At 54.7% G+C, this 16,237-nt stretch overlaps 1 protein-coding gene across 1 annotated transcript in view; it reads right to left on the bottom strand.

Moving 5' to 3' along the window:
• Rtn4rl1 (reticulon 4 receptor like 1) overlaps nucleotides 1-12,749 on the bottom strand; it is a 79,568-nt gene extending 66,819 nt beyond the window's left edge. Inside the window, exon 1 of the mRNA XM_051157951.1 lies at nucleotides 12,243-12,749. Coding sequence (XP_051013908.1) covers nucleotides 12,243-12,255 — 13 coding nt within the window. The 5' untranslated portion in view covers nucleotides 12,256-12,749. The remainder of the gene's footprint in view (nucleotides 1-12,242) is intronic.
• Between the last annotated feature and the right edge of the window lie 3,488 nt (nucleotides 12,750-16,237).

The following is a 16,237-nucleotide window of genomic DNA, read 5'->3' as shown; positions in this document are numbered from 1 at the left end:
AACACACACACACACACACACACACACACACACATACCACACCCACACCACACATAGCACACACACACACATATACCACACACACACAACCACACACACACTACACCACACACACACACATACACACCACACACACACACCACACACAGAGCCTGTCCTGCTGGATGCCTCTCGGGTCTACATAGCCTCTGTCCATGCCTGGGAGGAGGAGAGTGAAGGAGCTCTGACAGCCCTGGGCTTGCACAAGCTATTCAGTTCCTCTATCCTCTAAAGCCTCCTGTGACTTGGAGCTAATTAGACTTGGCCTTGCTGCTTAGGGCAGAAGAGACCTAGCCTTTCTGCTTGGGGTGGGGGTAGAGGTTGCACAGGAAACACCTCACCTCAGGACCCTACCCTACAGCTTCTCCTGCCTCCAGGAACTTTGTTGTGAAAAAGCTCTAAAGTTAGCCAGGTGTCTGAAGTCCCAGCTGGAGACCAAGGCAGTAGAAGGGCTAGGAACCGGGAGTTCAAAGCCAGCCTGGCCAACATAGTGAGGCCTTGTCTCAAAGAAACAGAACAAAAAGCCTCCAGGATTTTTATGATTTAATATTATGGCTACAGCTGCATGGTGGTGGCGCACGCTGTTGACCCCAGCAGTCCGGGAGGCAGAGGCAGGCAGATAGCTGTGAGTTTGAGGCTAGCCTGGTCTACAGAGTGAGTTCCAGGACAGTCAGGACTACACAGAAAAACCCTCTCAAACAAACAAACAAACAAACAAACAAACAAAACCTTATGGCTACGAAACAATGTAAAACTCAAGTTTTCCTGGTAAGTTGTAGAATCAACTACCATTTGTCAGCCGGTCCTCCATCCCTTGGAGATACATACGTGTTAGTTTATTGGATTGAAGGTGTTTCACTGCACCTCACCATGCAGCACTATGCTTTGTGCAGGATGCTGGTTTAGTTGGATGCTAGTAGGACCCTGAGTATCCATGGATTGAGTAGTCAGGTGACTGAGGTAAGAACAGGGGAGTCAGGAAACCCTGAGACACACAGTGGGGACGAAGAAGGAGAGGTGCTCCCACTGAGCCCAGACACACAGTGGGGACGAAGAAGGAGAGGTGCTCCCACTGAGCCCAGACACTGGGCAGCAGGTGTAGCCAAGGCCTGGGCAGCAGGTGTAGCCAAGGCCTGCCCACAGCTCAAGCCTGTACCTTTCCAGCGTCCAGAAGCCTGCCTTCCAATCACACCCCGCCCCCCTGCCCCTCCCTTTGCCAGAGGCTTCCTCTAGCAATGGAGCTGGCTTTGTTCAGACCTGGGGCAGGTGGAAAGCACTTGGCCATTAATACCTTTCCAAAACAAAACAAAACAAAATAATACCTTTCCAAAAGCCTTCCTCCTAGGCCCGGGGTGGGGGTGGGGTGGCAAGGCACATGTAAACACACCAGACTCCCCTGCTTTCCTCTCTTACATTGTACCCCGAAGTTTCCCCAGTGAGTTTAAGTTCTGGATGGCCACAGCATGAAGCTCTGTGACAAGGCATTTTTTTGGCTTCTTGCCTTCTCTCCGTCAGCTCGCTCACCACTTGCTCCTGGCATTTCCCAGGATCATGTCCCACATAAACTACCTGCTTGATTCCTTGCGGGCTGCACTTCTGGGAAAACCTGTGGGTGACTTTTCATGCTGGTGGGCAGAGAAGTCATGGTGGCTTGCCTCTACTTGAACAGAAGCCCATTGTTGCACTAGGACAAGCTAACCTTGTGGGCAGGCAGTGTGGTCGTGAGCGGGGGGGGGCGGGGGGGGTGTGTGTGGAGGTGGGGGAAGTGGGGTTGGGTTTCGAAGGACAATGGGGAAAGGCAGGGCCCAGCATTCTCAGGGATAGTCAACAGAAAAGTTGCCGGCTATAAAGTGGGGGTACATCCAGCATAGGGAGATAGTGGACCGCTCTGTGGTCCTGGGGTGAGGTCCCAGGAGGCAGGCATCCAGAGGATGAGTCCCGGGGAAAGAGGCAAGGAGTTTTCTAGGCAGGTTTGTTCATGCAGATCCTTAGAGATGAGGGGCAAATGCAATGCAGAAGGATGGAAAGTCGTTGAGTAGACCTGGAGCTTAGAGGTCAAAGCAGGGAGTGGGGAGAGGAAGCAGCTAAGGGGAGGTGGGAGGGCTTGACAGCCAGGCTAGGAAGTCTGGGCCATCCCCTGAAGGAGAAAATCACTGAAGGTTTTTAAGCGGGTGAGTGACAGGGCATCACATGGTACCCCACAAATATGTACCATTTTAATGTGTCAACAAAAATAAATAAATAAACTAGAGAGAGCGACAAAAGCATATAGCACCACAGTGAAAAGCCCATATTGGGTGAAGGCAGCGGAGGAGGCAGAGAGTTAGCTGGGCTGGGGTGGAGGCTAGGTCAGCATCAGAGGAGAAGGGGTGAAGGGACTCCAGGGGTCTGCTTCAGGATGGCTCTAGGGAAGGGGGAGGGGGAGAGAGTGGAGGGGGAGGGGGAGGGGGGAGCTCATCATCTGGGACTTTCAGTTCTTAGGATGCAGAGCATGGAGAAAAGATGGTACCAGGATGCCAAGATGCGGGGAAGAGGGAAAGAGTAGCTTGCCAAGAGACAAGGGCAGGGACGAGTAGAACTCCAGGTGCTATGAAATATCATGATGTGGCGAGGAGGGCGCCATGGCAGGCCCATGCCAAGGTATGCCCCTGAGGGATTATTTCACGCAACAGATCTGGTATAAAGAGGTTTACTGGGGGAAGGGAGGGGGGGCGGGCGGCGGGGTAAAGGCAGCAAACCAGCCATGAAGGCAGAGAAAGAGGGGGCAGAGAGGGAGAGAAAGGGGGCAGTGAGAACAGAGAGGGAGAGAGAAAATACAAGAACAGAGAGAGGAAGAGGGAGGGAGAGAGAGGAAAAGAGAGGGGGAGAGAGAGAGAGAGAGAGAGAGAGAGAGAGAGAGAGAGAGAGAGAGAGAGAGCAGAGAGAGGGGAGAGAGGAGAGAGAGAGAGGAGAGAGAGAGAGAGAGAGAGAGAGAGAGAGAGAGAGAGAGAGCACGCAAGCCTGAGTGCTCAGGGAGGGTGTCCTTTTATCTTGCAGCCCAGATCTGGCAGAGGCAGGTGATGAGGTAAGATGTTGCTAGGTCCCTGAGGGCACACCAGCAGAATGGCCTGTATGCTAACACCAGGGATGCTAGATTTTTATGGCCCAAGGAGGCAACAGGTGGGGACATCTGAGGGTCAGCCTAGCAGATGCCTGTAGCCATCAAAAGCAGCGTATTCTCTGGGATAGGCAGAGGTGGTGTTCAGAAAGCCCTTCAGGGCACAGTGTAGGGAGACAGGGTCCAGGCACTAGTGCCTCAATGGAGGATGGCAAAGAAGATGAAGCTGGGAAGCCAGGTTGAGAAGCAGCAGCAGCAGCAGATGACTGGGAGAGACCCAGGAAGTGGCCATCGTGGAAGTGAGGGGAGAGACAGGACAGCCACTAGTACAGACAACCCCACCCAGGTCACCAGGATGGGAGAGCCAGAGCTCAGCAGCCACGGAGTGCAAGCTGAAACAGGAAACAAGCCCCTCACTGCAGAGCCTGATCTTCTCAAGCCCTGTGCTCCTGGGAGAAAGAACGTCCTCCCCGTTAACACACTAGTGGCCTTCCAGTGTGCAAAGCCGTGCTGGAAGAGATCCTAGTGGATTGACAAGTTTCTAAACTGGAGGTGCGGGCAGAGAGGCTGGAGGTGGAAGGAGAAAGCTTGACCCTTAGCTGTAGCCAGGGCCTCACCCTTATGTTGTAGATAACTGACTCTGACACTGGGGAACACTGCTAAAAAGTAGCTTGTGGATAGCAATCCAGCCATATTCGAAGTGGCTTAAAGAGAAAGAGATTCACCCAGGGTTCCAGCGAGGCCAACTGTGAGCCTCTATCTCCTCATCACCCCATAGTTCCCAGAAGGAAAAAGATGTCACCAAGGCCAAAGCCAGGGTTGCCAGAGGGCTGCAGTTAGCTCATGGGGAGAGAGAGATGGGAAAGGAAACACGCAGCGTGTCACACGTAGCACATGCCAACGAGAGGTGGTGGGTGAGTAAGCTGACCGCAGTGCAAGAGTAGAGGAGCCTCGCTCCTCCAGCATCCTGGCTGCCCAGGCTGTTCCCCACACTGGCCACTGAGTGACCTCCTCAGGCCATGTCTCCTGAGATGGCCAGCCTCAGTCCCTGGCCCCATCTCACCACATGTCCCTTCTTTCCTTCAGCCTGCCCAGACAGGTCCATGAATAGAACATTAAAGGCAAAACCTCCCAGCAGAAAAAGCAGCTCCCTGGTAGGAGTCGCCCCACTAAATGTCAAAAGCAGAGCAAGGCTTCCTGTCTTGTGTGCTTCTCGTTAATGGAGGCACCTTGGCCTCCATATCCCATCATCCAATCGCCCTATAAATAAATCATCGTAAGAAGAATGCCAATTTCCCCCCTAGGGCCTCATGAATCTCTCTACATAGGCCCATGTAAAGGCCTCCTTCACAATCAGCTGGTCATGAACCCAGAGCGAGCCTCAAATCGTTTGGAGGCAAAAGCAACTGTCATCCCGCCTCCATGGGCTGGGAGTTTGGAGGCCAGCTTTTCTACTGACTCAGGGAAGACTTTTGCTCTGTCTCCTGTAGACTAATAAAATTGTCACCACGATGCTTGCACTCTCTGGAAAAAAGCCAGTTAACTGCCAAGAGGCTCTGTCTCTGGGGGCTGTAGTGGCTCGTCCCCTGGCAGACGTGTGGTGAGTCGTGCCCACCCGCCCCCTTATAGGGTGAGCTACACACCCGCTCACCAAGCTTTGTCCCTAACATGTAGCACACAACCACACTGGCCCACCCACTCCTTAGGGCCCCCCAACGAGTGGCTCACCATCCTGCCATGGCATCAAGCCATGCTAGGGGATGGGAGCGTGGGTGCCAACATCTGTGCCAGTGCACTTGGGGTGTGCTGCTTTGCAACAGCGCACTTCTGACAATGCACACACTGGGAGCCTGTTGCAGGCCCACCAGGTGTGTTTCTAAACACACACACACACACACACACACACACACACACATACACACCGCTGCATTGTGCAAACCATTCTGCTGTGCCAGCACATGGAAGCCCCCCAGAGTGACTCTCGCGAATCAGACAGCAGGGGGCTGTTTGCTGTTCCATCTCCAGACTTCGCTGACTGATGATGAGGAAGGTCATCACAGGCCCAGAAGCACCCAATGTATCTGTTAGGTCAGATGCCCTCCTAACTGAGCGGAGGAGAAGCCCCCGCCTGGTGGGGGGGGGGAGGAGATTTTGCTCTTTCACATCCCAACATTCAGCTAGACTCTGCCTCGCTTTGTGTGGGAACTTGCTGTGACTGGAAGGGCACAGAACCATCCCTGAGGCCTGTGGGTGCCATCCAGGCTGGTAGGCTATGGCTGGACCATAACAAGAGAAACACCAGTACAGGTGGAAGGAGTTTTTCTTAACCATCCTGTCATATGCCACCTACCCTGGCCAGCACGGCTGCTCTAGAGACCACCCACCAACCAGTGTGGGTGTGGCTGTGTTGGCCAGTCTTGTTAGCTTGGGAGGGATGCCAGGGAGAGCAGCCTCTGGGGAGGGTTGAGAGTATTTGACCAGGCCAAATAAGCCACGGGGTTGGGCCTTTCTCAGGAGTATGAAGCAGACAGGAGAGCTGCTGGTCTGCTGAGTGTCCCATGTCTGCTGGTAAGAAAGAAGCCAGAAAAGCAGCCTAGAAAAGGGATGCGTCCACCTGGACTTGGAGAGGGATGCCAAATAGAAGATACAGGAGACTTTGGTTTAGGGCTCTGGGTCCCAGCCAAGGAGCTTTCTGGGGGAAACTACCAGAACACAAATGATTCATCAGCACCCCACAAAACAAATGTCATAGAAATCAAGACAGATGGGCATGTGAGCGAGTGCAGCTCAGGGGTTGCGAGATGAAGAAAAGAGTGTGGGCTCTTTGTAGAGGCTTGGATTGCAGCCCGGTGGTGCATCAGGAGGCTAGCCCCTGGGAGACCCGAACCCAGGGACTGCATGGATCTGCCTGTGCCTTAGTTTCTCCTTTTTATTATTTTTAACTACACAGTTTAAAATGTGTGTGTGTGGGGGGGGTGGTATGTGTAAGTTCTTGCAGGTACCTGCAGAGGCCGGGTGGTGTCAGGTCCCCTGAAGGTGGAGCTACAGGTGGTCGTGAGATGGGGGTGCTGGGAACGGAACTTGGGTCCTCTGCAAAAGCAGTAAGCACGTCTCATAGCAGAACCATCCTCCCACCCTCGGTTTCCTCCTCTTTAAAGTGAGAATAAGCGCAGTTGGGTCTTGCTGGGTAACTGGAGATGGCACGGTGACAGGCATTCAGCTTAGCCCACAGGAAGTGTTAAGCAGATATGAACAGCTTTTGCTAATGGGAGGACAGTGGTGGGCGCAAGTGGAGCCAAGAAAGTTAGGAGGAATAACCCATCCCCTGCTGTCCGTTCCTGATGACATCTGAGTCCCTTCCCAGCTTTCTCCTTCAAGTGTGCCTGGAGATCCAAAGGGGGCTTTGCCTTGCTCTAGTGAGATGGTAGCCAGGTCCTAGTGACTCCTTGCCCAGTTCCTCAGGATCAAATAAGCTGTTGCCGAGCCTCTAGCCTAGGTGCTCCACACGAGAGGTCCCTCCTTCACTCCTATCTATGACTCACTTTTTTTCTGTTTCACTTTTTCCTCCCATCCTGCCAATGACAGACCCAATATTTCTGGCATAGTACTGTGGGAAGGACTGTAAGCTTTGTCACAGGTGAAAGCCATCTTGGCGGGCTTTACCCTTGGACACACCATGGATACCTTGAGATAGACTGGGTGGAGCCAGCCTGGGCCTGGAATTCAGGAAGCAGGACCTGGGGACTCCACCTGGACTATTGTTTTTCTAATCGACCCTCAACGGGAGAAGGAGACCGCCCTTCGCATGTGAGACAGGCAGGCGGAGAGGAGAGAGCAGCAGCAGGTTCAGACTGGGCTTGAGCACACATGGATTGCGGACAGGCCAGACCAGTGCGCAGGCCAGAGACACCTAGGGACCCGTCCCATGGACCGGATACCGGAAGGTTCACTCTTGTTTCCCCTTTAACCTTTTTTCCCTCTTGTGTAAGCTAGTTGGGTTGTATAACAAAGTCTAAGTGTTAAGGAACAAAGCCTACATAGTACTAGATAAATGCTCTATCACCGAGCCACATCCCCAGTGCTCCGCTCTGTCTCTGTCTCTGCCTTTTTCTCTCTCCCCTCTCTCCTCTCTCTCCTCTGTCTCTGTCTCTATCTCTCTCTGTGTGATCTATGATGTGTATATGTCTTATTATGTAGTCCACACTGGCCTTTAACTCCCAACCCTCCTGCCTCGGCCTCCTGGGTGCCAGATTATAGCCACGTGCCGCCTTACCCAGCTAGCTCGCTGACTCACTTCTGCCCAGGGTGGCCTGGCCATCATACCCCGAGGAAAGGGCTGCTTCCGGCACTCAGTGCTGAGGTCCTGCCTTCTGCTGTCCCTGGAGACTCTGTTCCCGTTTTGCCAGCTATTTTGCTTCCTTGGCCATCTGTTCCCTCCCTGTCATCTCCTCTCTGCTTTAACCTTAGCCACTGCCTCGCTGCAGATGGTAGCAAACAGACCCGATCTTGACATCCTTCATGATGCCTGCTCCCTCCTTCCTCAGGCCCCACCCCAAAGATATGTCTAGGGCCTAGAGGTGGATTTACCCACAGGCTCCCCGCCCCCCTAGTTGGGCCCCATCTATCGGCAACTCTGCCTTGGGTTAAGAGGTCAAACACCTACCCTTCCGTGACATTTCCTAAGATATGTCTAGGGCCTAGAGGTGGATTTACCCACAGGCTCCCCCCCCCCCCCCCAGTTGGGCCCCATCTATCGGCAACTCTGCCTTGGGTTAAGAGGTCAAACACCTACCCTTCCGTGACATTTCCTAATGCGGCTTCCTCTTGCCAGAGTTAGCCGAGACCCTGTCCTGGCTCTCGGCACACTTCTGCTATGATTCTCCACGGAAGTGTTGCCCCTGTGAAGGACTAAGGGTGGAACACAGCCCAGAAGATCTGGGCTCATCCCTACTGTGAATGCTGGGAACTTTGGGTCCTAAACGATTTCTCTATAGAAAACGGGACCTAAAGGCTCGGTACCAAGGAACTGACCCCAAGTTGTCATGACAAGAACTGGATCAAACACACTGTCTTTGATCGAACACCTTGTCCAAGCTCACCGCTGTCCTTACCTCATTTACTGCTGGGCATGGTTGGCACTTGCCTTTAACCCAGCTCTCAGGGAGGGAGGCAGAGTTAAGTAGATCTCTGTGAGTTCAAGGCCAGCTTGGTCTACCTAGTGAGTTCCAGAACAGCCAGGGCAACACAGAGAGACCCTGCCTCAAAACCACAACACAACACAAAACAAAACCACACACCTTCCTTCAGGCTGCAGATGAGACCTTTCCTCATTGACTGAGCAACTTCCTCTCTGCTGGAGTGTGCATAAAACTTTTCTTTTTAGCTTTAAAAAATTTTTTCTTTCTGGAAAAAGGACCAGGAGCTATGAGGAAAGGCACAGTGCCTGAGAGGCCAAGGATGACGGAAACATTTTGGTGATCTTGGACTCCACCAGGCTGCATCTCTAGATTGGGACAGAAACAGGTTGGAGACACTGAAATTCAACTTCTTTGCCTGAATTTGGACTTTAAAAAAAAAAAAAAAAGCCAAACATCTCTGTTCTTTCTAGAAAGGAATCTCATATTTCCCTCTTCACATCTTTCCCACAGCAGAGAAGAGTGCCTTGGCCATCCATGAAATATTTTCTCTCTTCTTCCCACTGGGGCTGAGAAGACCTACTTTGCCACTATCCTGGGTCCTCAGTGTTCTCAGAGCACTATGGCGATGGAGCCGATCACACCGGCCCTGTGGAGACTCTCACAGCCCTAAGGGAAGGAACTCTGTAGAAGCCACCAGCCACTTGACAGCACCACACTATTCCCTCCCTCTCCTTCTCCTTTTCCCACAGAGAAGCAGACCATTCCGCTACCCAGCCAGCCATATGGATCTGGATACCAGGAGAACATAGTGCATCTTACTGGATTGCAGGTCTTCATCTAGCACTTGCTGAATTATTTAGGGATGGCATTAACTTATAAATGAGTGTGTTTGACTGATTTTGTGGTTGATGTACAGATAAATTCTAATGAAAGACAGCTACACGATTTTAAATTATTAATTAGACTGCCACTTAACAAAGCCTATTTGGCACTCTATTTCCTTGCTTAACAAGACAAAAACTTTAAGGAAAGGGCTCCGTATTAGCCCAGAGGCTCTTGATTTGCATTCTGTTTTTATAGTTCTAAAAATGAAAACCATAGATCCTGACCTTAAGCAGGCAACCATGGCACAGCGAAGGCCCCAGCCGGCCGCCTTTCCTTCCTGGAGAATGCTGGATGGCTCGAGGCTTTGCTTGCCTTCTCATCCCTCTTGACCAGAGGCTGGCTTTTTATATCTCTGCTTCTTTCTGTCAGTGTAGGCTATGAGCTGGAAACACTCACTGGCAGAGCAGCTGCCGAAGCCTTCAGACATCAGCACTGTCAGTGGCTGGATTTCAGGCCAGAGGTGCTGGCCAGTGGAATAGTTAGTTCTACGAGGACAATCGGAAGTCGGAGAGATGACTCTCATGGTCCAGGGCTTACTCTTTCCCTCTCCTGTAGGAAGAGCGCTTTTTTTTTTTCCCTTCCTTCAAACCCCATTCCAAATGATAAAGTATTAACCTCGCCCAGGTCAGGAACCCCCATGTAGGATTCTGCATCAACTAGGCAGCAGTCTTTTCAAATCAGCATGTAAACCTTGCTGTTTGGAGCCTTTGCAACAATTCTACAAACAGAAACTTCAATGGCCACCTCCCTTGGCATTAGCCGGAGGCATGCTTTGGCTTTCGGCACATACCTAGACTCCACACAAAGAATCCGAGCTCCACAGGCGTGGGGAAAAGACAAACCCATCAGCGTCCCAAAGAGAAAATTGCCCAGGAAAGGACCAAAACAGAAGCCATTTGCTCACACAGTGTCCTGGGAGCAGGCTCCAGGCCACCCACACCCCCATCCAGCCTTGGCCAGGGCTTCTCTGCTCTGTTTCCCTTAAGCCAAACCAGGTGTGAACCTCAACTGATGGACTCTCTCTAGCCAACCTTGTGTGTGTGTGTGTGTGTGTGTGTGTGTGTGTGTGTGTGTGTATGTGTGTGTGTGCGCGCACGCTCAGGAAGGGAGAAACAGCCCAAGTGGTGAACACACGTGACCATCAAGCCTCCAGCGGCCACCTCTTGAGCAAGGAAAGGATCCTTCTCCCAGGGAGCATCCCCCAGAATGCACTGGGCTTATCCAGAGCTGGACTTCTGTCTAGTAAGGGTACCAGAGAGCCCCTGAGGGCTACTGGAGCCTTCCGGGGCACCCAGCCCATATAAATAAGGTATGTGGGCTGCTTTGTGGCTCATCCTTAAGTGTAAACTGCCAAACGACAAAAGACCAGACAGGAAATGAGATGTCAGCTCTTCCTCGTTATCTCCATCACAGCCCAGCAGCCCAGACATGGCAGCCTTTTCAAAATTGCCAGGGAAGCCTTTCCCACGAGAGCGAGTCTATATGCCTCATGCCTAGGCTTCTCAGACTCCTCAGCTCTGTAAAAATCACCTTCCCTGTGCAGACACACTGGCCTGCACTCTAGCACTGCTGAGTGGCTGAAATGACTCTGTGTCTTTCCGCAGGAAAAGGAACTGGGGTGTTAAACAGTAAAGCGGTTCCTCTAACTACTGCAGAGACTTGCCCCACACCACAGCGAAAGGCAATGTGTCGTCCCCCCTCTCCACACTGAACCGACCCACGTGAAGGGCACAAGTCACACATAAGTTTGCGATTGTTCTTATAGGGTGGGGCAACCAAGCCTCCACGGTTGCCCTGGGCTGGACCACCACTCATCCTCTCCAGCTTATATCGAAGGCGTGGCTTATTCACCCACCTGTCTGACCTGCTTATCTGGATCTGTCTTATTGCCCGTTATCTGTTTCTATCTGCCCATTTTGGGGCTTTGCTCCCCCCCACCTCTGCTACCTCCCCCTGCCCGTTTTCTCCTTCCCCATCCTGCTGTGAGGTCAGAATCCTGTGCTTACGACACCTCGGTCTGTTGCCATGGAAACAGGGGCGGATTAAGGCTGGAGCGCGGAGCGCAGGGATCAGGCCCCTCCGCTACCTGAGCTCCCGCCTCAGCTGGCTCCCGCAGGGCGGGAGCAGCTAGCATCAGGCACCGTGGCTCAGCAGCCGCCCGGCTGAGGCAAGGGACGAGGGTATCCCAGCGGGGCGCCACAGTCAGCCCACGGGGACCTCGGAGCAAAGAGACACGCAGAGAAGAGGAGCGGAGAGGAACCGGTCCGCCCGCTCCCATGTGGTCACCTGCCCTTTCTGGACCCGAGGGACAGCACCTAGAACGGCAACCACGTGGGGGCGCGGCAGGACTTCCCCAGCACCCGCGCCAACTTTGCTGCGCTCCGGCTGCCCGGGAATCTGGGCGAGATGGTCGCCGAGCCAGCGCCAGTCAAGTTGAGCCTGGCTCCGGCCGCGCACACTGCCAGTACGGCCTTGGCGGTCGCGTCTCCCTCTGATCCAGGCATTAAGAAAGTTTGAGAAACCGGACTTCTGCCGCTTGCCACTCCCCACCCTCGGTCTCTGAGTGCTCAGGGCTCTTCCTCCAGGATAAGGTTAGGATGCTGGGGAAATGCCTGCGTTTAGGCGCGCCTCCCGAGTTAGGAGCCGTGGTGAGCGCCGCGGCCGCGCGGTGACTGACCGCGGGCTGCACCCGAGCGCGGGTTGTACCGGGTGCTGAAGCAGAAGCCGGGGCGGGTGCCCGCGCAGGGGATGGACCCTGCAAGTCCAAAACTTTATAATGGCGAAGCAAAGGTCCCAGGAGGCCAGCTCTCTTTTTACCAAAGGCTTCTCTGGTCTCTGAGCCCTCGAGACAGACCCCGGAGGCCTGGCCACTCGATCCATGAACAAACCCCCTGTCTCGCAACAGGCCACCGATGGGAGCCCAGATCCAGCAGCAGGCGCACGGCGAGTGCCTGTGACAAAAGCCAGCCAGCTAACAGGGGGCTGCTTCCGGGACCCATTTCCCTGGTGCTCGACGGCTCCCAGGGCTTGTGGCGCTGCCCGGTTCCATCCAACTCCAACTTGCCCCTGCGGTTCCAACTCACCTTTGCGAAGCATGTTGGCCGCGAGGCCGCCGCTCCGAGGTCGGCCTAGGCGCGCTCCCTCCTGGGGTCCAGATTCAAATCCCTGGGCGCCAGCTGCAGCTAATCCGAGCGCGTCGAGGCGGGGGCAAACCGGGAATCCGCTTGTGCCCGGCGGCCCGGTCCCGCAGGGGCATGGTGAGCCCAAGCCCGGCGCCCAGGGCACCGGTGCCTGCTAGCAACCGCGGCGCTGCCAACCAACCCGGTGCGCTCGCTCAACCCTGGGGCCAGTGGCTTGCTCCACCGAGCCGGCGGCCTGATTCTGCCGCCCCAAACACTTTGCAGGCGGTTTTGAGAGGGGACGCCGCCCCCTGGCCCGCCGGCCGATGTCCCTTCTTCCCCGCCCCCTCGGGCAGCAGCTGCTGCAGAAGGGCGCTCGTACTCACAGCCCAGCTCCGGGGAAAGCGCCCGGCGCGCGTTTGCAGGACCGAGCGAGCCGCCGAGCGGGGCGCCTCCCTTCCTCCCCCCGGCTTCCCCCACCTCTCTTCCTCCTCCCTCCCTCCCTCCCTCGCTCTTCAGCTCCCTCCCTCCCGCTCCGCTCCCCGCCCCCGCTCACGGAGCGCCTCCCATACAAAATTTATGAAAGTGCTCTCAGCTCGCGGTGCGGAGCGCCGTCCTATTCCCAGGGCAGCGGCGCTCAGCCGTACGGCGCCGCCTCCCAAGGTGTTTTCGCTGCACCTGCCCCCGGGGACGATCCTCGACCTGGGTCCGTCCAAGTACCTGCCCCAGTCCTCAGCGGGTCGTCGGGCCACTGGAATCGCCCTCCCTAGGCCCGCAGGCTTCTCGGAGCACGCACCCGCAGCCCAGCCCCCGCCGGCTCGCCCTTCCCGGCTGGAGGTCATCGAGAGAAGCGGCTGGAAGCGTGTACCCGCCCTGAGCCCTGATCACAAGTCAGACACCCTTGCCCGGTCTCCCTGACCCGCGCCCCTTCCTCCTGCGAGGCTCGACGGTGCTTCCCTGCCCAGAACAGCTTCGGCCAAATAGCCGTCCCCCGCATCCCGAGTCCCAAGACAATGTTCTTTAGGGGGAGATGTGCGGGACAGCTAGTATTCGGGGATGTCCAGTTGGAAATGCTATAAAGAACTAATGCGAGTTCAGGTGGGCTATCTCCGGGTGGAAGACCGCTGGTCCCTACCGGTCCTACACAGACCCCGCCTTTGAGAGGATTCTCCAAACAGGGAGGTGGTACCGCTTGGAAAGCGGGTCCTGCAGGGGCTTTTGGGCCCAGCGCGGAAAAGGTTCAAGCCAGCAGAGATGCTAAGGTGGAGGCCGGCACCCCCTACTGGCTTGTGATGAGAAGGACTCCGAAAGAGGAAAAAGCCAGGTCGCTCGTTGAACACATTAAGAGTTATATGTATTTACACTATGAAGGTGAAAAGAGGTTTCTGTCGTCCTGAAGTTTATAGTCTAATAGGACCAAACGAGAAAAGCCCAGGTTATTCTAAGTGCCTGGAAGAAAAACAAGTAGGGTACTGCTCTGGAGCTGATCTGGGGCGGGAGTTGGGGTGGGAGTGGAGTTGATTTGACGGCTGCCATCTAAACAGAGATCTACGTTCCCTGTGGAGTAAATTTGTGATAGAAATCAAAAGCCAGGCCGCCATCATTCACGGACTCATGCAGGCCCTCAGGACCCTAAAGCCCCCTCAGACCCCCCCAAGGCTTGAGCTCAGAATACATGCTTCAGGACAATCAAAAGTATGAGATACAGAAGAAAGATCCCCAAGCTGTGTGCGCAGATAACAAAGTTTACAAGGCACGGAAGGGCTAGCCAGCAAGCAACATGAAGGCATGAGGGAGAATCAGAGAAAGGCACCCTTGAAGTCTGGCTTCAACAGGTTGAGTGGAAAGGGCACCCAGGAAGGACAGAATGCACAAAATGTTTGAAGATCCAAAGTAACCTGATTTAGAGCATTACTCAGCTTGGGCCCTCTAGGGCTGGGAACACAGGCTGAGGCGTTTCTCCTCTTAGTTCCTGCCACCTGCAGGACTCCACTGGCCTTGCCCCCACCTGATTCTGGCCAGATTAAACTCTATAGGACAGAGCTGTGGGGCCCCAGACAACTTAAATGGCTTGGCTTGCTCAACAGCACCCAGAAATCAGTGATAAAGTGTGGGCCCGGTGAGGGTACGCTGCTAGTCCTTTTCCCATCTTCCCACACTGCCTCCCCATGACCCCCTTGCCCCCCAAACTCCAATATACCGGGTAGAGTTGGGCGGCATGAGTGTGAGCAGCAGTTATTTTGGGGTCTAGGAGGGCTGGTGTTGACTTGGAGTCCAGCCAGGGGAAGGGGGTGGCTGTAGGTTGGTGGTGTAGTGTAATGGGGGAGGGGGTTTACATTGAGCCTGTCTTTCTCATCAGAGAGTGACTCCTCAGACTGCTGCTGAGTAACTCAGAAGGGGGACCCCCCACGGACAGACGGAAGTGTGCTGAGTGGCAGCTACCACTGTCCTGTGTGCCCACAAGGTCTTGGAGACACAGTCACGACTGTTTTGAGCTGCAGTTTACCTCGGTACCACCTGGCTTCCTAACGGGGATGGGGGTGGGGCAGGGCTGCTCATTGGCGATAGAAGCAATGCAGCAATGTTAGGGGATGGAGCATACCTCTCTGACCAGGGAAAGGCCCTAGCAGGATGAGGGAGGCGGCTGCTGGGAGAAGCCACTGAGCCACTGGTGCCATTCTTTCCACCACAGAACTTGCAGCTTTGCAGAGCTAGACCAGAAGGAAGCTCCCCACAAGCACGCCAGCCTCTGGTATGCTGAGGTGGCAGAGTGGGCTTCCGTAGTAGAGTTCAGACCTGAGGGGTGGGGATGTCCAGAGAAACTGGGCAATATAGGAAGTTCAAGCTGGACTCCTATCAAGTGAAAGATGGATGAGAATATTCCAGGCCAAGACACACAAGTCTAAAGAGTTGCAAAGACTAGGGGGTGGGGGGTGGGGGTGGGGTAGGAGACTCACCCTCTATCCCTTCCCTTGGCTGCTCACTCGCAGCCTGCCTAGCTCTCTCTCCTCTAAGCAGCCTTCCAGGCAAGGCCTGTCCCTGGCGCTCTCTCTCTCTCTCTCTCTCTCTCTCTCTCTCTCTCTCTCTCTCTCTCTCTCTGTGTGTGTGTGTGTGTGTGTGTGTGTTTTTAAACATCTCTCCGCACCTTAATTAGGGGTTTCCAAGCAGGGAGGGCCTCCAGGGGAGCCTGAGGCCACAGAGCTGTCTTAAAGGGACAGCTGTGCTCACCACTGCAGAGGGAGGGAGGGAGGGAGGGAGGGAGGGAGGGAGGGAGGGAGAGACAGAGAGAGAGAGAGAGAGAGAGAGAGAGAGAGAGAGAGAGAGAGAGAGAGAGAAGGGTGGGAGTAGGGGGGTTTCAGAGTCCTGGTGACCACGGTTCAGACTGCTGAGGGTAAGTAAGGCCTGCAGGTGCTTTCTTCTTCCAAAGGTCAAGGCTGTCTCGCTGATGGCTGCCTTCTCATTGGGCTCCCAGGAGTGCTGTCCACTGATCAAGGGAAAGGCTATAGCCTGAAGGACAGCGCCAAGGCTCGCCAGGGCTCAGAAGGGTTAGGGAATTGGAGGCCTCAGGCTGCCCAGACCTGCCTAGAAAGCCTTTTCAGTTTCCAGCTTCTCTCCTCGAGTGCCAGCATCTTTCATGCCAACCCTCCACAAAGTGGGTTCGCAGCAATCTTCATCATGCTTTCTGGGCTGTTAGGCGGTAAGGCTCCATCCTGTCGGGACAGCAGAGTTCTCTGAGTCTGCTGACCGATTACAGTTTACCAGGCGAGGGCGGGGAGCAACAGGAAGACAAGGTAGGCCAGCGGAACTCGCATAGGCACACTAAGCGGCGAGTGACAGTTTTGAACCAGGCCAGGGAAGAGCATGGGGACAAGGGAGACCACTGGGGAAGCCGCAGAGTCCTGAGAGTCCAATCCTTTGGGACCAACCAGGGCCTAGTGTAGTACCGCCCACATCTGTTT

This window comes from Acomys russatus, chromosome 16 (assembly GCF_903995435.1).
Source record: "Acomys russatus chromosome 16, mAcoRus1.1, whole genome shotgun sequence".
Taxonomy (NCBI): Eukaryota; Metazoa; Chordata; class Mammalia; order Rodentia; family Muridae; genus Acomys; species Acomys russatus.
Note: the sequence above shows the minus strand (reverse complement) of the source record. Positions and strands in the feature narration are given on the sequence as shown.